This window comes from Hypanus sabinus, chromosome 26 (genome assembly GCF_030144855.1).
Source record: "Hypanus sabinus isolate sHypSab1 chromosome 26, sHypSab1.hap1, whole genome shotgun sequence".
Taxonomy (NCBI): Eukaryota; Metazoa; Chordata; class Chondrichthyes; order Myliobatiformes; family Dasyatidae; genus Hypanus; species Hypanus sabinus.
In genome coordinates, this window is record NC_082731.1 from 33,136,216 (window position 1) to 33,159,104 (window position 22,889).

Below are 22,889 nucleotides of genomic sequence, written 5' to 3' on the forward strand. Positions count from 1 at the left end.
ATTGCTTTCATCAGGGAGGAGGTACAGAAGCCTGAAGGCACACACTCAGCGATTCAGGAACAGCTTCTTCCCCTCTGTCATCAGGAAGGAGGTACAGAAGCCTGAAGGCACACACTCAGCGATTCAGGAACAGCTTCTTCCCCTCTACCATCCGATTCCTGAATGGACATTGAACCCATGAACACTACCTCACTACTTTTTTTATTTCTGTTATTATGCATTGTATTGTACTACTGCTGCAAAGACAAGTTTCACAACATATGTGTGTGCTATTAAACCTGACTTTGATAAAGTTGTTATCAAAGTACATTCATGTCACCATATACTACTCCGAGGTTCTTTGTCTTGAAGATATTCACAGCAGAACACAAAATACAATAGAATCAGTGAAAAACTGCCCACAAACACTGACAACCCAATGTGTAAAAGGTGAAATCTGTGCATGTTTATCTGCTTTATCACAATTTAAATAATGTATGTGTAAAGAAAGCGAGCTAACATTAATGGCACTCATTCACATCTTCCCAGAGTGCTGAGGTAGTTTGAGTCCTCCTGAATTGCGGTCATATTTATACTGCCTATCAGCAATAAACCAGACCCAGAGACCTACGATATTGAGCAGATTATCTTCTCGCCTTCTCCCACTTTCGTGGGGTGGTGCCTCTGAATAAGAAGGCTGCAACGATCCACCCTTGAGCCATTTCGAGGTAAGCTAGCTGGCACTCTGTGCTGAGCCTGTCCTCTCTGGTTGGGGTCACTGCCCGTTTTAGAGACCCTCTGTCTCCCAGGACGGGTAGTTCCTTCACGCATCCCGTCTGGAGGAAAGCATGTTCTCCTGGTGAGCCCAACTCTACGACACGTGAAAGATAAACACCAGAGGAATTCATCACACTAAGCTGTTCTGTTAAAGTTGACTCGATCAGGAGTATAACTTTATTGTGGCAATTTCTGGATGGTCTGAGTACTTTCCAGACTGAGTGGGACCTAAAGCAAATTCATAATCACTGATATTCAGGGGTGATGTTGTCTCCTGTGTAACATCTGGCGAACTCAAGCTAAGTCACTTCTGGAACAATCAGCATTTGCCAATATAACTTTGGATGGCGATCTTTGCAAGTCCCTGTCCTGCTTTGCAATTTTTGCACACCTCTATGCAATTCACACCAATGAATTGTGACACACCCAGGTCACAACAGCCAGATCTTCAATGTTCTGATCCGATTCTCAGCGACCTCTCTGATCGTTCAAGGACCTTTTCCTGAGCCTATGATAGCATGGATATGAATTATTTTCTATCCATGGTTCTCCTTCTCCATCTCACTTCACTTGACTGAGCCCCTTGCAGGCTCTGATCACCACCCCATACCTCAAGGCATACCACCACTTGATTCTTTAGCCAGAGGGTGATGGAATTTAATTGGGTATATTTAATTATTTTATTGAGATACAGCATGGAATAGGCACTTTACACCGCAGTACCCAGCAATGTCTCAACGATGTCCTATCAACCATTATACCTTTCAGGAGAATGTACAAACTCCTTACAGGCAACAGCAGGAATTGAACCTGCGTCACCTATGACGTAAGCTGTTGTGCTAACCACTACACTACTGTGCCGTCTGATATTTAAAGCAGAGATTGATGGGCTCTTGATCAGTAAGGATGATGTAGGTTAAGTGAGAAGGCAGGAGAATGCGATTGAGAGGGATAATAAATCAGCCATGATAGGATGGCAGAACAGACTCAATGGGCTGAATGGCCTAACTTTGCCTCTATGTCATTAGAACTTATGGTCATAGGATAATCGCTGATGAAGACCTGAAGAACACATAGACAGTTATCTTCCTTTACAGCCTGGTCCCAATCATCATCCTGTGATCTTCACTTCAGATCCTCCAACTAGGGCCACAACAATTTAACTGCAGAAATGCAAATGCCTATTTGGTGGTGGCCAAAGACTGGTGAATCCTGTCCTTGCATTCCTAGGGCATTAAACAGTCATTTAGTTACTGTGAGCATGACGTTGTAAGAGGAAAACGGGCTGGAGAGTAAAGACTAGACTTCTAATTTAGTGTACCCAAGAGAGAATACACTATGGAAGCCCTTCCTCTCTTAAGTAAAATCCCCAAGAGGGCCACAGCCTTGCTGTAGGTTTTGGAGGCGTGCCTCAATGACCTGGAGAGCTATGTTGGCTAGAGTCAGGGCTTTGTGCTTTGACTGCTGGTAGGGTCACCCATGCCAACTAGGTCAAAGGATAGAGGCCAGAACAAGATCTCCAGGTTCAGGGGTTCAGCTCAGGGCTTGCAACCCTGACCGCTCAAAAAGCAATCGTTATGGAAACAGCAATGAAGAATCCTTCTATACAGAGATGGAGGACCTTCATTTTTGTCCTAAGTCCCAGCGGTGTAAGGGGCAGTAAGTAAGTAAATAAATTCTTGGAGGGAGTGAAATAGAAATCAGGATAAGGATTACATCGAACACAGTCATCACAGAGCCTCAGGCCCACAGGCTCCAAACCAGCCATCAAACACCTATTACACTAATCCTACTTTAATCCTGTTTCACTTTCCCAACTTTCTGTCAGCAACCCCCAAAGTTCTACCATTCATCTACATACTAGGGCTGGGCTTCCCAACCTGTTTTATGCCTTGGACCAAAATCATTAAGCATGGGGTTGGTGGACCCCTGACTGTGAACCCCTGTACTAGGGGCAATTTGCAGTGTCAAATGAATCTACCAATGTGCACATCATTGGGATGTGGGAGCAAGCTGGATTAGCCCACAAGATCACAAGGAGATCATAAAAATTTCACTCAAAAAGCACTGGAGGTTAGGATTGAACATAGAACATAGAAATCTACAGCACATTACAGGCCCTTCGGCCCACAATGTTGTACTGACCATGTAACCTACTCTAGAAACTGCCTAGAATTTCACTAGTGCATAGCCCTCTATTTTCCTAAGCTCCATGTACCTACCTAAGAGTCTTTTAAAAGACCCTATTGTATCCGCCACCACCACCATCACTGGCAGAGTATTCCACGCACTCATCACTTTCTGTGAAAAACTTACCCCTGACATCCCCTGGTTACCTACTTCCAAGCACCTTAAAACTGTGCCCCCTTGTGTTAGCCATTTCAGCCCTGGGAAAAAGCCTCAGGCTATCCACACGATCAATGCCTCTCATCATCTTATACACCTTTATCAGGTCACTTCTCATCTTCCTTTGCTCCAAGGAGAAAAGGCCAAGTTCACTCAACCTATTCTCATAAGGCACGCTCCCCAATCCAGGCAACGTCCTTGTAAACCTCCTCTGTACCCTTTCTATAGTTTCCACATCCTTCCTGTAGTGAGGTGACCAGAACTGAACACAGTACTCCAAGTGGGGTCTGACCAGGGTTTTATATAGTTGTAACATTACCTCAAAGTTCTTGAACTCAATACCATGGCTGATGAAGGCCAACACACCATACGTCTTCTTAACAACACTGTTAACCTGCACAGCAGCTTTGTGTGTCCTATTGACACGGACCCCAAGATCTCTCAGATCCTTGACACTGCCAAGAGTCTTAGCATTAATATCATATTCTGTCTTCAAAAATGAACCACTTCACTCTTACCTGGGTTGAAGTCCTTCTGCCAGTTCTCAGCTATGATGAAAGAATTGACGTAGGACTGTTTTCTCTGGAGTGCAAGAGTCTAGGTGTAACTTTCTAGCAGTTATTGAATCATGAGAGGGCATAGATAAGGTGGATGGTAGGTAAATCTAAAACTGGAGGGCACAGATTTAAGGTGAGAAGGAAGAAATTTAAAAGGGGCCTAAGGGACACACGTTCACTGTGAGCACTGTGTTTCTAACCAGCTACCAGAGGAAGTGGTTGAGGCTGCTACCCATTAAAACAATTAAAAACCTTGAAGCCAACTCATAGTAAACTTATTGTCAAAGTGCCTGTATGAAGTGGGTTTGGCCCAGTGACTCATGGGTATAACTGTTCCGACCACTGAGCGCATCTACATGAAACGCTGTTGTAGGAAAGCAGCATCCATCATCAGAGATCCCCACCACCCAGGCCGTGCTGTCTTCTCACTGCTGCCATCAGGAAGAAGGTACAAGGACATCAGGATGCACATCACCAGATTCAAGAACAGTTACTACCCCTCAGCCATTAGGCTCTTGAACGAAAGGGGACAACTACACTCACTTGCCCCATCATTGAAATGCTCCCACAACCAATGATCTCACTTTAAGGACTCTTTATCTCATTGCCTTATGTTCCTGTTATTTATTGTTACTTACTTATACTTGCATTTGCAAAGTTTGTTGTCTTCTGCACTCTGGTTGGTCTTTCATTGATCCTGTTATAGTTACTATTCTATAGATTTGCTGAGTATTCCCACAGGAAAAAGAATCTCAGGGTTGTATATGGTGACGTATATGTACTCTGATAATAAAATTTACTTTGAACTTTGATATACTACCCAAAGATTCATCTTCTTGCGGGTATTTATAGGAAAATAAAGAAATACACAAGAATTTTGACAAACATAAACAAAGACAATTAACGCGCAAAAGAAGACAAATTGTGCAAATAAAAACAAACAAAAAATTAAATAATACTGAGAACTTGAGTATAGAGTCCATAGAAGTGAGTCTACATGTTGTGGAACCGGTTCAGTGTTGAAGTGAATTAAACTATCCATGCTGGCTGAAGAGTAATAACTGTTCCTGAACTTGGTGGTGTGGGACCTGAGGCTCCTGTACCTCCTGCCTGATGAGAAGAGGATGTGGCCTGGATTGCGGGGATCTTTGTTGATGGACGCTGCTTTCTTGTGGCTGTGTTCCTTGTAAACGTGCTCAATGATGGGAGGACTTTGCCTGTGATGGACTGCATCTGTCCTTTTCTGTACAATTTTCTGCTCCTGGTCATTGGTGTTTCCATAGCAGGCTGTGATGCAACCAGTTAGGATACTCTCCACTGTGCATCTACAGAAGTTGGTCAAATTTTTAGCTGACATGTCGAATCTGTGCAAAGTTCTAATAAAATAGAGGTAGTGTTGTGTCTTCTTTGTGATGGAACCTGCATGCTGGATCCACAACAGATCTGATTTGATCAACACACCTACTACCCCACCAGCCTCCAGATCCAGTATATTATCCTCCACAACTTCCACCACCTTCAACAGGACCCCACCACTAAGTACATCTTTCCCTCTCTGCTTTTCACAGGGATTGTTCCCTCCGCGACTGCCTGGTCCACACGTCCCTCCCCACAGATCTCCCACCTGGTACTTATCCCTGCAAGCATAAGTGCTACACCTGTCCCTACACCTCTTCTCTTACCACCATTCTTACCACCCAAACTGTCCTTCCAGGTGAGGCAACACCTCACTTGTGAGTCTGTTGGGGTGATCTATTGCTCCCGGTGCGGCCTCCTCTACATTGACGAGACCCAATGCAGATTAGGGGACCGTTTCGTCAAGCACTTCCGCTCCGTCCGTCTCAACAGACAGGATCTCCCGGTTGCCACCAATTTCAACTCTGCTTCACATTCCCATTCAGATGTCCATACATGGCCTCCTTTACTGCTATGATGAGGCCAAACTCAGGTTGGAGGAGTAACACCTCATATATCATCTGGGTAGTATCCAGCCCCTTGGCATGAACATCGAATTCTCCAACTTACGGTAATTCCCTCTCTCTCCCTTCCCACATCCCAGTTTCACTCTGCCTCCTCCTCCAGCTGCCTATCACCTCTCTCATGATTCTGCCTTCTTCTAATACCCATAGTGCTTTCCCCTTACATTCTTTCTTCACCTCTCCTGCCAACCCCCTCCCTGCTTCCCCTTCCCCACCCCTTGATCTTTCCTCTGATTGGTTTTCCACCCTCCCCCCACCTTCTTTATAGGGCCCCTGCCCCCTCCTTCTTCAGTCCTGACGAAGGGTCCCGGCCCGAAACGTTGACCGCTCATTTCCACGGATGCTGCCCGACCTGCTGAGTTCCTCAAGCGTGTTGTACATGTTGCTTTGACCACAACATCTGCAGTGTACTTTGTGTTTAAGATCTGATTTGATAACAGGAATTAGAATCAGGTAGCACCAGGGAATTTAAAGTTACTGACTCTCTTGACCTCCGATTATGGACCTCCAGTAGTTTCCTCAGCTTCTTGGCCTTGCTGAGATTGCGAGGTCCCTGTTGTGGCACCTTTCAACTAGATTTTCAATCTCTCTCCTGTATTCCTCTCCAACACCACCTTTGATTTGGCCAGCAACAGAGGTGTCATAAACACGTCACTGGGGCTGAATTTAGCCACACAATCATACCTATAAAGGAAGTAGAGAAGGGAGCTAAGCACATGGATTTGTGATGCACCTGTGTTGATGGATATTGTGGTCTTCATGTGAGGAAGTCGAGAGCCCCAGTTGCACCAGGGGGTACTCAAGACCAGATCTTGGAACTTAATGACCAGTTTCAAGAGGGTGGTAGTTTTGAATGCTGAGCTAGTCAACGCAGGGCATCCTGATGTGTGCACCTCCACTGTCCAGATGTTCCGAAGCTGAGTGATGAGCCAATGGAATGACACCTGATGTGACAATAAGCAAATTGGAGCAAACCCAGGTCACTGCTCAGGCAGGAATCGATGTGCTTCATAGCCAGCCTCTCAAAGCACTTCATCACAGTGGTTGTAAGCAATACTGGGAGATAGCCATTGAGACAGGTCACCATGTTCTTCTCGGGCACCAGTGTGACATAAGTCTACTCAACGTAGGTGGGTACTGCACACTGCCAAAGCAAGATCCTGAAGATGTTGGTAGACATGCTAGCCAATGGATTATTACAGTTCTTCAGTACTCGGCCAGTTACACCTTATGGGACAGATGCCTTTTCATGGGTTCACCCTCCTGAAGGATGTCCTCAAATGGACCTCAGGGACTAAAATGAATGGTTCATGGATAGGAAAGGCTTAGAACAGGGGTTCCCAATCTTTTTTATGCCATGGACCATACTACTAAACAAGGGGTCCGTGTTTGGGAACCCCTGGTTTCACTGGATGTGGGGCAAATGCAGATAACTGGGACTGGCGCCGGAAGGCACGGTGGAGGAGTGGGGCTGAATGGCCTCTTTCTCCGCTCTGTGACAGAGGGGCTGGAGCTGAGAGATGGCAGCTCTACCTTCTGCAACACTGTGTTGCCCTCAGTGTCCATTATCACCATTCTCATCGTTGCTTCTGTATGATTCCCAATCAGGAGGTCCATGCGCCATGAAGGGATCAGAGGTGGAGAGAGCCAGTAACTGTAAATTCCTTGGCAATATCAGACCCTGATTCTGACCATCATATAACCCATATAACAATCACAGCATGGAAACAGGCCATCTCGGCCCTCCTAATCCGTGCCGAACTCTTAATCTCACCTAGTCCCACCTACCCGCACTCAGCCCATAACCCTCCACTCCTTTCCTGTCCATATACCTATCCAATTTTACCTTAAATGACACAACTGAACTGGCCTCTACTACTTCTACAGGAAGCTCATTCCACACAGCTATTACTCTCTGAGTAAAGAAATACCCCCTCGTGTTTCCCTTAAACTTCTGCCCCCTAACTCTCAAATCATGTCCTCCCGTTTGAATCTCCCCTACTCTCAATGGAAACAGCCTATTCACGTCAACTCTATCTATCCCTCTCAAAATTTTAAATACCTCGATCAAATTCCCCCTCAACCTTCTACGCTCCAATGAATAGAGACCTAACTTGTTCAACCTTTCTCTGTAACTTAAGTGCTGAAACCCAGGTAACATCCGAGTAAATCGTCTCTGCACTCTCTCTAATTTATTGATATCTTTCCTATAATTCGGTGACCAGAACTTCACACAATATTCTAAATTTGGCCTTACCAATGCCTTGTACAATTTTAACATTACATTCCAACTTCTGCACTCAATGCTTTGATTTATAAAGGTCAGCGTTCCAAAAGCCTTCTTCACCACCCTATCTACATGAGACTCCACCTCCAGGGAACTATGCACTGTTATTCCTAGATCTCTCTGTTCCTCTGCATTCCTCAATGCCCTACCATTTACCCTGTATGTTCTATTTGGATTATTCCTGCCAAAATGTAGAACCTCACACTTCTCAGCATTAAACTCCATCTGCCAACATTCATCCCATTCTTCTAACCGGCATAAATTTCCCTGCAAGCTTTGAAAACCCACCTCATTATCCACAACACCTCCTACCTTAGTATCATCGGCATACTTACTAATCGAATTTACCACCCCATCATCCAGATCATTTATGTATATTACAAACAACATTGGGCCCAAAACAGATCCCTGAAGCACCCCGCTAGTCACCGGCCTCCATCCCGAAAAACAATTATCCACCACTACTCTCTGGCATCTCCCATCTAGCCACTGTTGAATCCATTTTATTACTCCAGCATTAATACCTAACGACTGAACCTTCTTAACTAACCTTCCATGTGGAACTTTGTCAAAGGCTTTGCTGAAGTCCATATAGACTACATCCACTGCCTTACCCTCGTCAACATTCCTCATAACTTCTTCAAAAAATTCAATAAGGTTTGTCAAACATGACCTTCCACGCACAAATCCATGCTGGCTACTCCTAATCAGATCCCGTCTATCCAGATAATTATTAATACTATCTCTAAGAATACTTTCCAATAATTTACCCACCACTGATGTCAAACTGACAGGTCTATAATTGCTAGGCTTACTTCTAGAACCCTTTTTAAACAATGGAACCACATGAGCAATACGCCAATCCTCTGGCACAATCCCCGTTTCTAATGACATCTTAAAGATCTCCGTTAGAGCTCCTGCTATTTCTACACAAACTTCCCTCAAGGTCCTGGGGAATATCCTGTCAGGACCTGGAGATTTATCCACTTCTAAATTTCTTAAAAGCGCCAGTACTTCCACCTCTTTAATTGTCATAGGTTCCATAACTTCCTTACTTGTTTCCCACACCTTACACAATTCAATATCCTTCTCCTTAGAGAATACCGAAGAGAAGAAATCGTTCAAAATCTCTCCCATCTCCCTCGGCTCCACACATAGCTGACCACTCTGATTCTCTAAAGGGCCAATTTTATCCCTCACTATCCTCTTGCTTTTAATATAACTGTAGAAACCTTTCGGATTTACTTTCACCTTATTTGCCAAACCAAACTCGTATCTTCTTTTAGCTTTTCTAATCTCTTTCTTAAGATTCCTTTTACATTCTTTATATTCCTCAAGCAATTCCTTTACTCCATGCTGCCTATATCTATTGTAGACATCCCTCTTTTTCCGAACCAAATTTCTAATATCCCTTGAAAACCATGGTGTTTTCAAACCTTTATCCTTTCCTTTCAACCTAACAGGAACATAAAGATTCTGTACCCTCATAATTTCACCCTTAAATGACCTCCATTTCTCTATTACATCCTTCCCATAAAACAACTTGACCCAATCCACTCTCTCTAAATCCCTTTGCATCTCCTCAAAGTTAGCCTTTCTCCAATCACAAATCTCAACTCTAGGTCCTGTCCTGTCCTTCTCCATAATTATATTGAAGCTAATGCTATTGTGATCACTGGACCCGAAGTGCTCCCCAACACATACATCTGTCAGCTGACCTATCGCATTCCCTAACAGGAGATCCAACACTGCCCCATCTCTAGTCAGTACTTCTATGTATTGTTGCAAAAAACTATCCTGCACATATTTCACAAACTCTAAACCATCCAGCCCTTTTACAGAATGAGCTTCCCAGTCTACGTGTGGAAAATTAAAATCTCCCACAATCACCACCTTGTGTTTACTACATATCAGAATAAAATCCAGTATGTAAGTGTAAACATGAAGTTCAAAGTCCAAATTAAATTTTATATTATCAAAATACAAATATGTCACCATTTACAACCCTGAGATTCATTTTCCTGTGGGCAAACTCAGCAAATCTATAGAATAGTAACTATAACAGGATCAGTGAAAGATCAACCAGAGTGCAGAAGACAACAAACTGTGCAAATGCAAACATAAATATATAGCAATAAATAATGAGAGCATGAGATAAGGAGTCCTTAAAGCGAGACCATTGGTTGTGGGAACATCTCATTGATGGGGCAAGTCAAGTTGAGTATAGGTATCCCCTTCTGGTCAGGAGCCTGATGGTTGGGGGGCAGTAACAAAGAAGCACGACAGCATCTTTACTTTATTAAAAACTTGACAAACTTCCATTGATGCAAAGTGGAGAGTATCCTGACAGGTCGCATCACAGCCTTAACATTTGGCCCATTGAGTCTGCTCCACCTTTTCATCATGGCTGATCCATTTCCCTCTCAGCCCCAATCTCCTACCTTCTCTCCGCAACCCTTCATGCCCTCACCAATCAAGAATCTACCAGCCTTTGCCTTAAATATACCCATAATTAAGGTCTGTGAGTGTGTTTGCTTTTATTCACCACATTTGGTTGTGTTTCTGCTTTCTCTGTAATCTCTCCTCATGCAACTGGAACTCTGCCTCCAGCTTAAACAGATAAGGGTTCCCAGAAGAACAGCGCACAAAATTCTAAAACTCTGATTTTCCGTGTTTCTAGGAACGCTCCTGGCTGCCCTTTTTATCTTGCTGGCCAACGAATCCATATGGTTGGACAGACATGACCTTGAACGTGAAGCATGGGTAGATGCTCCAGATCGGGAAGGTCCACGAGGCCAAATCTTCTCTTCTTCCTTGGCACTGAACCCATTTCACTGTCATCCTGGTCAGAGGAGCCTTTAGGGAAACTATGCCCAGATAAGCAAGCAAGGAGGGAAATGTCCAGAAAATGAATTATACCTATTTGTGGTGTACTAAATTGTTGGTGTGCTTCATATTAATATTAATTAGATAGATAGGTAGACTCTTTATTGATAGCACAGGGAGTTACAGTGTCACCATAGCATTACAAATGCACAGATATACAAATATTAGAACAGAGCAAGAATGAATAAAACCAAGTTTCCTTCAAAATGAGATGCACAAGATTTACAAGGTTGCATCCCTGGCTATAGGTTCACTTACTATGGAGTTTAATGGCCGAGGGTAAGAATGACCTTATACAGAGCTCTTTGGAGCAGCACAGTTGCCTTAGTCTGTTACTAAAAGTGCTCCTCTGTTCAGCCAAGGTGGCATGCAGAGGGTGAGAAACATTGTCCAGAATTGCCAGGATTTTCTGGAGGGTCCTTTGTTCTACCACAGCCTCCAATGTGTCCAGTTTGACTCCTGTAAGAGAGCCAGCCTTTCTAATCAGTTTAGTGAGCCTGTTGGCATCACCCGTGTTGATGCCATTGCCCCAGTATGCCACCACATGGAAGACTGGTGGTAGTGCAGAAACTCGTCAAACTGACCTAAAAATGAATTGGGATTGATCACATTCAAAGAGACAGTCTGAACTAGGAACACCAGAGACTGCAGATGCTGGAATCAGGAGCAACAAACAATTGGCTGGAAGAACTCAGCAGGTCATGCAGTATCTGTAGGAGGGAAGGAACTGTTGCCGTTTTGGGTCAGAAGTGTCCTGAGGTATGATCTTGACTTGTAACATGACTATTCCCTACCTGCTACAGATGCTGCTCGACCCGTTGAGTTCCTCCAGCAGTTGCTTGCTGCTCTGGAACAGCACTTGTGTGCGTCCGGCAGGACCACGCTCATGAACAAGGCTGGCCCAGGGAGGATGGATGCTTACACCCACTGCTAGGCAGTGGCGGGGCATGAAATAGAGGCTGCGAGGGAGAGGGAGAGGAAGGGGGAGATGGAGAGGAAGATCAATAAGGAGATGGAGGGTGATAAAGAGGGAAAGGGAGAAGGCGAGGGTCAGGGAGAAGCAGGGAGAGGGAGGGGAAAGGGAGAGGGAGAGGGAGAGGGAGGGTAAGGCAGAGGGACAGGGAGGTGGGGAGGGAGATGGGGAGGGAAAGGGAGAGGGAGAGGGGGAGGGAGAGGGGGAGGAAGGGGGATAGAGATGGGGAGGGAGAGGGGAGGGAGGAGGAAGGAGAGGGGGAGGGAGAGTATTCCCAATTACGCTAATGACAAAGCAACTGAGGCTATCCTTCTGTCCACTTGGCATCTCATTCTGACTTTTCAAAAACCGAGAATTGCATTTCCTCTGAGGGAAACCTTTGCCATCATTTTCTGCTCCCACCAGCACCGCTGGGTCAATGAATCCCTGAGGATTCATCATCTCTACCACACCTCTGTCCATTAAATGGTCAATCGTGAATACTTTAATAATTAGTGAACCAAAGTCTTCATAGGATCTGGAGGATCTTCATCCTAGTCTCTGCATCATAGGAAGGCTATGAAAGCTATGGAGAGGGTTCAGAAGAGGTTTTCCAGGATATTGCCTAGATTAAAGTCAAAGATGAGTTCCATAGATGTGTAGTGGGGAGTATATTGACTGGCTGCATCACCGCCTGGTATGGAAAATAATGCACAGTAACCATACTGTGGCTGTGCCGTCGGGTGGAAGAATGAAATGGTTGAAGGGAAGTAGCTGTTCCTGGACCTGGTGGTGTGGGACCTCATGCTTTGGTTCTACCCGATGGCAGCTACAAGAAGATGGCTTAGCCCGGATTCTTGATGGTGGTCGACAGTGTTGGATCCGCTCATGCTGTAGGTAAGATGCTGATAGCAAGCAGGCAGAGACTTCCTCAAGCTGGCCTGATTAGAGGACATATAGTATAAGGACAGTTGGCGCGCAGCCTAGTGGATAAGGCATCGGACTAGTAACCTGAAGGTCACTGGTTCGAACCTCAGCTGAGGCAGTGTGTTGTGACCTTGAGCAAGGCGCTTAACAACACATTGCTCTGCGATGTCACCGGTGCCAAGCTGCTTGGGTCCTAGTGCCCTTCCCTTGGACAACATCGGTGGTGTGGAGAGGGGAAGGCCTGCAGCTTGGGCAACTGCCGGTCTCCCATACAACCCTGCCCAGGCCTGCGCCCTGGAAACCTTCCAAGGCACAAATCCACGGTCTCACAAGACTAACGGATGCCTATAAATATAAGGACAGGTGGGACAAACTTGAATTGCTTTCTCCAGAGAGGCAGAAGATCTAACTATTTATGTGGAATAAGCCCTTCTGACCCTTCAAGCCACATCACCCAGACACCTGCAATTTCACCCTAATCACAGGACAATTAACCTACCGACTGGTTAGACTTGGGAGGAAACTGGAGCATTTGGGGGAAACCCCAGCGGTAATGGGGGAAAACATACAGAATCTTTACAGTCAGTGGCAGGAATTGAACCCGGCTCGCTGGTACTGTCGAGTGTTGTGCTGCCAAGATGAGGGGAGATCTGGTAGAAGTTTATTAAATTATGAGAGACCTAGATAGAGTAAGACAGCCAGTGGCTTCTCCACAGTACTGAAATGTCTAATGTTAGATGAGAGGGGGACATTTTTTTGTGGCAGAGAGATTAGTGTGTGCCTATGAATGCTCTTCCAGGAGTTCTTCCTGGAAGCAGCTGTAACAAAGGCAATTGAGAGGTCCTTGGACAGGCATATGAACGTACAAAGAATGGAGGGATGTAGACCTCATGCACGGAGAACGGGTTAGCTTACTTAGCTGGGTAAAAATCTGTGGTCCGAGGAGCATGTTGCTGTTCTGCACTGTTCTATATTCTACAGTCTTGGAACATGCTCTTCGGACCACAATTACTATAAATTTCAAAAATAAAAATTACAGATAAAAGGAATAATGAAGTAAAGCTCATGGGTTCGTGAACATTTCAAAAGTCTGATGATGGAGTGGACTACTTATCGGTGGTAAAAAAAAACACATCAAAGAAAATTATTAAATACCTTATTGATAACACTATATTAATATTGATCAATGGAGAGGCGAGCAGCGGCGGAGGCGGAGGCACAGGGAAGGCAAGATCAAGGCAAATGAAGGTAGAGTAAGGTCCCTGAGGAAAACCCCAACATCGCTGGGCCAGACTGGAAAGGTCAGGTACAGGCCGAATCGTGCTGGCAGGGGTTTCAGGCCCCAGTGCAGTCCGAGAGCAAGGAATGACCCAATGTTTGGGTGATTTAAGTGCTGGGCCAAGTTTAAAAGTCCTGGTGTCGGGTCCGGAGGCGAGGCAAGGGTCGATTCTGCCTGCTTCTGCTCCCTACTCCGAGATATTTACTCGGTTCTGAGCTGAACTGAGGCTGCGGCCTGCTCCGGGTTTAGTGATGCCTGGCTTCATGTCTTTTGTAAAACTTCAGTTCTGAAGCAATCTGCTTACTTTTATCGTTTGCATATTTTTCTCTGTCTCTGTCCGTGCATTGGGTGTTTGACAGTCTTTTTTTTAATGGATTCTTTTGGAGTTTCTTTGTTTTGCGGCTGCCTGTAAGGAGACGAACCTCAAGGTTGTACAATGTATATATGTAATGTGGTATGCTATTTCTCTCTGCGCCTCGTGGTGCATCGGGCAACAACCTTGCCGTTTCTTTATACAGGGCCGAGTTGCTAGCTCAGTGCTCAACCCAGCAGGGATGAAAAGCATGCCAGAAGCCGGCCGAATTTGAACCCAGGACCACCTGCTCCAAAGTCTGGGGCCGATGCCACTACACCACTGTCCGGCAATGTATACATACTTCGATAATAAACCTACTTTGAATTTTGAGATTTGAATCTGTCCTTCCTGAATCATTGAGTGTGTGTCTTCAGGCTTCTGTACCATCTCCCCGATGGTAGTAATGAGAAGTTTCTTAGAACAAATACTCTCAGAAGAGTAATCACCCCCTACACTGCAGAAACATACAACTATTTTGAAGTCTCTACATATTTATTCCTTCCAAGTGATGACTGTAATGTTACCAGGCAAGATAGTTGTGGGAATCCAATGGATGGTTCTCAAGCATTGCCAATCCACCCCTGCATATGGGTGACGAAATTGTGCAGAAGTTCTACCTTTGCAGCTTGCTCACCTGGCCCACAGCTGCAAGTCCTCTGACCTGCAGGACCTCCTTTGGGGCTGACTACCACTAGGTCATTTGCCTCAATCTAGCCGGGGAAGTCAACTGTGGCAAACGCAGTTCCAAGCTGTCACCGGTTACGGCAGCTCACAAGGAACGACCCGATGTTCGGATGATTTAGACACCAGTTGGGTGGCTCGAAAAGGCAGGGTGTCGGGATCAGAGGGAAGGGTCAGGTCTGTTCCGTGATGTTTGCTCCGCTCTGCGCTGTACTGAGGCTAAGGCTGTGGTCTGCTCCAGGATTCATATCTAAGGACTCACTTTCGTTCCAAATGCTATTTGCTTACTTTTATTTTTTTGCACAATTTGTTTTATTTCTCTATGCATATTGAGTGTTTGTTGGCCTTTATTAATGGGTCCTTTTGGGGTTTCTTTGTCCTGTGGCTGCCTGTAAGAAGACCAATCTCAAGGTTGTCTATATTATAGATGCTTTGAGAATAGATGCATTTTGAACTTTGACTTTCTGCTAGGTGTGACTTAACCGCTCTTTGGGATATTTCTTCTTGAAGAGTCAATCCTATCGGATGGCCCAAAGGTTGCAGTTGTGGAAAATGTGAAATGTAGGCAAAAAAGTCCTGGAGGTAGGCAGCGTCTATGGTGAGGAAAGCACTGTGGATACTCCAGACCAAAGACTTCTTGTCAGAACTGGAAAAGTCCAGAGTAGAGGCATGTCAGAACGGGACCATCCAGATTTTCCATGACACATCTGGTGGTCTTGAATTCCTGTTCTAAGCCCTGCAGTCCCTTCAACCAAAAGTTATACTTTTGCTTGAGTTATTACGGGCATATTTACAACAGTTCATTAATCTTGAACATCCATTACCAGCCCCATAATCGTGTTTTATTTAAATTAACTAATAATCCAAACAAGGGTGTATTTAAATTCAGTTTCAGGAGATAAGAGAACTTCTCAGAAATATAATTATAAAATTCCAGAACTAACTTCCATTTCCAGCTTTTCCAAGTAATGCCAGTACTCCCAGTGTCACTTATCTGCGTGCAGGCAGGGTTGTGCCAACAAAGTGGCCTTTGGAACCTATCTAATGCCGGTAACAACACAGAAGAGGGCTATTCAGCCCATCAAGTCCATGCTAACTCCCAGGGGAGCAGTCTCATTTGGCCCATACCCTCTTCCTTGAACCAACTGTCATTTTCTTTTGGGTCAATACCCACGGCTTATTTCATTCTGCACTTTTGATTCTGAGGATGGGCGCTCTAGAAATGGGCATTCGTTAACAACACGAGGCAGTTTGCCCACAACCTCGAGAGTTCTGCTTCAGAACTCAAGCGTAAAATCGGTCGTGAGAAAACTCAGAAATGTCGGAAACGCTAGCACAATTGCCTCAGGTCCAGGTCTATGGCTTTATCGCCAGCAGAATGAGATGTCGTAACTGCAACAATGCCCAAAGAGGAACTGCTGGCTCCCGGTCTACAATTCCCAAAGCTCTCCACACTGATGGGTGTTCCCAAGTACCGTAGACCCTAAAGGAGTCCGCCTGCCGTGTTTACTTACCATCATTGACTCTCAAACGGGAGGATGGTCGGGTGTGAGTAAATACGTAAATGAGAGGGTGTATAGCAAGGGGGTTAAAAATCCCATTAGGTGATGCCCCACTCAGCGTCAGCAAAACCGAGGAGTTGAATGTTGACTACAGAAGGAAGAAGTTGCGGGCTGTAGTCAGTCCTCATGAGAGGATCGGAGACAGTGAGGGTCAGTAACTTTACATTTCTTGGTGCTACCATATCAGAGGATCTATCCTGGAACCAGCACGTAAGTGCCATCACAAAAAAGGCACAACAGCGGCTCTGCTTTCTTAGGGGTTCTCATGCACAGGCTCAGCACGTCAACTAAAACTGTGACCAGCTTTTAAAGATGCACAATGGGGAGTATCCTGACTGGCCGCATCACGGTCTGGGGCGGAATCGCCAATGCCCAGGAACGGAAGAGCCCGATCCCTCCGAGGGAAAACCGCCCCCAACCATAGGGCACATCTACGAGGAGCCCTGCCACGAGGAAGCAGCGCCCATCACCATCCGGGACATGCTCTCTTCTGGCTTTGACACAAGTGAGCCCAGCTCACTTCCCATCCACCAACTCTTACCTTCGTGATGATCGGAACCCAGGGAAACCATTGGGGTGAAGGCGGGAGCGGCATTTGTAACTGTATAACAATTACAGCATGGAAACAGGCCATCTCGGCCCTTCTAGTCCGTGCCGAATGGACTGGGGCTGGGGCTGAGGAGATATTGCAGGCTGGGAGGTTTCCAGCACAGTTCCGGCGATTACTGAGTGCTTTGCCACTCCACAGTATCGGTAAGCCACCTGTAGCCCTCTCAGGCCGCAGGTTCTTTGCACAAGGCTTCGACAGTGTGTCAGTACACTACCTTTCCCACAACCTTTCCTGGTGCCCACTTCACACCACAGATTAAAAATAATCCCTGAATTGTTGATTCACAGATTGAAATATTTTTTAAAAAACTCATAGGTGTTAGGAGTATGCACAAAGACTGAAGTTCCAGCTAGACAGAAGATAGACGACCGAAGTAACTTCCCACCTCACTCACCTCACCATATCTGTTCGTTGTAAGGGCTTCAGAATACGATGGCCACTCTGCGCCACCTAGAAGGCAGAATGCAGCATTTTAGCAAGTCATCTTGAGTAATCCTCACAAAGTTTGCATGGTCTAGAAGGCGAGGGTGTAAGATTCCAGTTATCCACTGGCCTGTGTGGTTTTCAGCTCTCGACTGCATTGCCTCAACATTCCAGGTCCAAGTTCCTGGAACTTCCTGCGGCTTCCCTCTTAGACTCCACCCACACAGGAATGCCTTCAGATGGAGGACTGGGAATCTCGGACACTTGCCACCTCTGAGGGTGGTGGATATTCACCGGTTGAGTATCCCCAAGGCTGAGACTGGTGGGTTGTTCAGCAACAAGTGGGGATGAGGATCGAAGATGGGGAGGAGAGTGACTGAAGCACAGGTCTAGCCAGGACAATAAATGGCAGAGCAGGCTCAAGGGGCTACACAACCTCCTTCCACTCCTAATTCTGATGTTCTAATATTAAAAATTAGCCTTATTTGCCACATGTGTATCGATGTTAAGAGGTCTTAGTCAAATATACAATATTCTACGGTGCCTAAGACTTTTACACAGAACTACAGTAATTTTATGTATTGCTCTGTACTGCTGCCGGAAATAAAAACAAATTTCATGACGTATGTGAGTGATGATAAACCTGATTCTGATATGGGTCTCTATTGTGGACTGAGAGTGGGAAGGGGACAGGGAGAGGGGGATCATGGCTGGGAAAAGGGGAAGGGAGTGGGAAGCACCAGAGAGACATTCTGTAATGATCAATAAATCAGTTGCTTGATATTAAGTGACCTTGCCTGGTGTCTCAAGGGTGGGTGAGTCTGTACCCGGACCACCCCCTCTCTGCCACCTGTCCCACACCCCACCCGCAGTCTCCACTCCCGCCATTCCCAACGTCCTTTGTTCGCACCAGATATACAAACTCCTTGTCGGCAAATACAATGCTGTGTAAAAGTCTTAGGCACCCTAGCTATATATACATGAATGACCAACACAGTCCGAAGATGTGCTGGGGCAGCCTGAAAATGTCGCTATGCGTCCAGCGCCGATAGCACCCACAACTTCCTAACCCTAACCCATACGCCTTTGAAACGTGGGAGAAACCAGAGCACTCAGAGAAAACTATGCCACCACAGGGAGAAGGTACAAACTCCTTACAGACAGAGGCAAGAATTTGAACCTATTAACATGTTAGATCAATAATATTTGGCCTGAAATAAAAACTGAATTAGTAACGTTAACTTTGTATATAGAACTGCTTTGAGTTTACAGCCACGTAACCAGGCCAGTTAGCTTAAGAAAGGTGTCCTAGCAAATCCCCTCCTACATCTTTCTTCTCATTACACTTTCAATTCTTTCCAGTCCTTTCAATGGCGACACCCACCCCCCCCTCCCCTCCCCAGGACATGCTCTCTTCTCGCTGCTGCCATCAGTAAGAAGGTACAGGAATCTCTGGACTCGCACCACCAGGTTCAGGAGCAGTTATTACCACTCAACCATCAGGCTCATGAACCAAACAGGATAACTTCACTCAACTTCCCTTGCCCCGTCACTGAATTGTTCCCACAACCAATGATCCCATTTTCAAAGACTCTTCAAGTCGTTTTTTAAATATTTATTTATTATTATTATTTCTTTTAGTTTGTACTTGCAGTTTGTTGTCTTTTGCACACTGGTTGAATGTCAAGTTGGTGTGATCTTTCATTGATTTTATTATAGTTTTATTTATAGCAAAGAAAGCCCAGCAGCGTCCCTACTTTCTGCAAAGGCTGAGGAAAGTCCATCTCCCACCCCCCATCCTCATCACATTCTATGGGGGTTGTATCGAGAGTATCTTAAGCTGCTGCATCACTGCCTGGTTCGGAAATTGCACCATCTGACCCTTCAGACCCTTCAGCAGATAATAAAGTCAGCTGAGAAGATCATCGGGGTCTCTCTTCCCACCATCACGGACATTTACACTACACGCTGCATCAGCAAAGGAAACAGCATTATGAGGGACCCCATGCACCCCTCATACAAACTCTTCTCCCTCCTGCTGTCTGGAAAATGGGTCCGAAGCATTCGGGCTCTCATGGCCAGACTATGTAACAGTTTCTTCCCCCAAGCTATCAGACTCCTCAATACCCAGAGACTGGACTGACACCTTGCACTATTGTCCTGTTTATTATTTATTGTAATGCCTGCACTGTTTTGTGCACTTTACGCAGTCCTGTGTAGGTCTGTAGTCTAGTGTCGCTTTCTCTGTGTTGTTTTTTTACATAGTTCAGTCTAGTTTTTGTACTGTGTCATGTAACACCATGGTCCTGAAAAACGTTGTAACATTTTTACTATGTAATGTACCAGCAATTATGGTCGAAATGACAATAAAAGTGACGACTTGACTTGAGTATGCCCACAAGATAATAAATTTAGGGTTGTAAATGGTCTCACACACACACACACACACACACACACATATATATATACTTTGATAATAAATTAACTTTGAACTTTAAACTTTGAACTTTCACCATCCAGCATTTATCTAATTTCCCTCTCAGATTATCTCTGCCCTTTGTCCTATTACTTTCAGTGTTGGAGAGCCCCATATGTTTAGCACCAGCTGAAGAGGTTTCTGCCAACAGGAAATCACCCCAGAATCTCCGAAGCATCTTGATAATTTGGAAGTCACAATTATTTTGTCTGCGCGCAGAACATGTATATAAAATACCCCAATAAAGCACAGGAGCTCCATTAGATATGTGAGTTTTGTGATATTATTAAGTTCACCAAGACAAACAGCAAATGCTCCGTGCAGATAACCGCCAGCGTCCTAATGCCCAGAGACTGTAACCAATTTCCAAAACTGCTCCTCTGAGGATTTAACAATCAAGTGATCTTATTACAGAAAATTTGGCCACAGTCACCTTCTGTTGCCGATCCAAGAGTATTACCTCGAAAATTATTCTATTATGCTTGCAGAAATATATCCTTAAACTGCCAAAGTTTTCTTGTTTATGACAGGGCCGAGTTCAGGCTTGGAAAGGACTGTGTATAAACTGCCCATGCAGCTCAGGAGGCTAAGGCAGTGCCGACCCTTGAGAAAACATACCAGAATCAGGTTTAATATCACTGGCATGAGTCGCGAAATTTGTTAACTTTGTGGCAGCAGTACAATGCAATACATAATAATAGAGAAAAAGAAAACTGTGAAATTTAGTAAGTAGATATATATTAAATAGCTAAATTAAATAAGTAATTCAAAAAAATAGGAAATTAAAAAAGAGTAGTGAGGTAGTGACCACGGGTTCAATGTCCATTCAATCAGCAGAACCAGAGACACCACACACCCCGGCCACTCCCTGTTTGACCCACTGCCGTCCAGCAAAAGGTTCAGGACACTAAAAGCCAGAACAAATAGACTGGGGAACAGCTTCTACCCCAGAGCTGTGGCCTCCATCACACCACTCCCACAGAACAATGACTGAAACTGTGAGCACACACAGGGACTCAAATACTTGCACTAACGGCACTTTGTGCATTACTGTGATATTCTGATGCTGCTGTAACTTTTTTTCTGCTACTTATCTATTTAATACTGTTTTTCTATCACTGTCCTGTTTTTATCTACGGCTTTGTTTGATTGCCTGAGAGGAAGCCAAACAGAGTTTCATTGTATCTATGTACAATGGCAATAAAGATCATTCAATGTCCATTCTGAAATCGGATGGCAGAGGGGAAGAAGCTGTTTCTGAATCGTTTAGTGTGTGCCTTCAGGCTTCTGTACCTCCTTCCCGACGGTAGCAATGAGACGAGGACACGTCCCGGGTGGTGGAGTTCCTTAATGATGGATGTTGCCTTCCCAAGGCGCCGTGCCTTGAAGATGTCCTGGATACTGTGGAGGCTAGTGCGCATGATGGAGCCGACTAAGTTTAAAATTCTGTGCAGCTGACTTCAAGCCTGTGCAGTAGCTATCGCACTAAGATGGACGGTGATCCCAATTGCGTTTTAAATTTAGTTACATCTTTACGGCTTCATGTTAGCTTTGAAGCAACTCAGGATGACTCGATAACATGCAGGCTAGCTAAATACTATCAAGAATATGTGGTGGGCCTCTTGCTTTTCTGAAGGGCTGTACAAATTGATCTGGAAGCATGAGATTGGAATTTGCCACAGCAGGTGGGGAGATTAAATTGATTAAATCAATATGGAATAAAAATGTTGTGCCATTTAATAGAATAGTGACCATGAAAATACTGGATTGCTGTCAAATCCCATCTGGTTTACTGGCATCCTTACGGGAAGAAATCTGACTGTACTTACCCTATCAGGCCTGTAAAGTCAGTGGCCACTTTATTAGGAACACCTGTGCACCTGCTTGTTAATGCAAGTATCTAATCAGCCAATCATGTGGCAGCAAAGTATAAAAGCAAGCAGACATGGTCAAGAGGTTCAGCTGTTGTTCAGACCAAACATCAGAAGGGGGAAGAAATGTGACCTAAGTGACTTTGACCATGGAATAATTGGTTTGAATTTCTCAGAAATTGCTGATCTCCTGGGATCATCAGAGTTTATAGAATGATGCTGAGAACAAACATTTAGTGAGCGGTAGTTCTGTGGGCAAAAATACCTTATTAGTGACAGAGGTCGGAGGAGAATGGCCAGACTGACTCAAGCTGACAGGAAGGTGACAGTAACTGCAATAACCACGTGTTACAACAGTGCCATGCAGGAGAGCGTCTGTGAATGCACAGCATGTCGAACTTTGAAGTGGATGGGCGACAGCAGCAGAAGACCAGGAGTGTAGATTCAGTGGCCGCTTTATTAGGTTCATGAAGTATGTAATAAAGTGGCCAATGAGTGCACGTGACTTTTAATGACCTATAGCATGGCACTCTGTTCAGCAGTGGGCAAAATACACTGCCCAGGTGATGCACTATCAATAACTCTCTCTGAGACGCGAAGGCGAGATATCGGCTTTTACTGACTGGAAGAAGGAACAAGCAGTAGTTGACCATCATACTACATCCTGGAGACTGAGAGGCCGGGCTCAGGCCTCGATCGCCTTTATACAGGGGTCTGTGGGGGGAGCCACAGGAGCAGTCAGCAGGGGGCATGTCCAGACAGGTATATGTAGTTCACCACAGTAGGAAAAGTGGGAAACGGACACCAGTGTAGAACATAGCCTGTTCCATATAGCCGACAAACCGGCAGGCATAGCCAGGACCCATGCGAGAGTCAATGGAGAAATTGTTGTAAGTGAGGACGAGTTCCACCAGACTGAAGAGAGTGGTGATGGAGGGGAAC

General features: G+C 45.2%; 1 protein-coding gene across 2 annotated transcripts in view; it reads right to left on the bottom strand.

Annotated features, from left to right (window-relative positions):
• The window catches only part of LOC132381418 (gremlin-1-like), a 121,013-nt gene that overhangs the window by 80,390 nt on the left and 17,734 nt on the right, over positions 1-22,889 (bottom strand). For both annotated transcript variants that reach the window (XM_059950812.1, XM_059950811.1), the window contains exon 2: positions 17,572-17,627. In XM_059950812.1, the coding sequence (XP_059806795.1) occupies positions 17,572-17,579 (8 nt within the window). In that variant the 5' untranslated portion in view covers positions 17,580-17,627. The remainder of the gene's footprint in view (positions 1-17,571; positions 17,628-22,889) is intronic.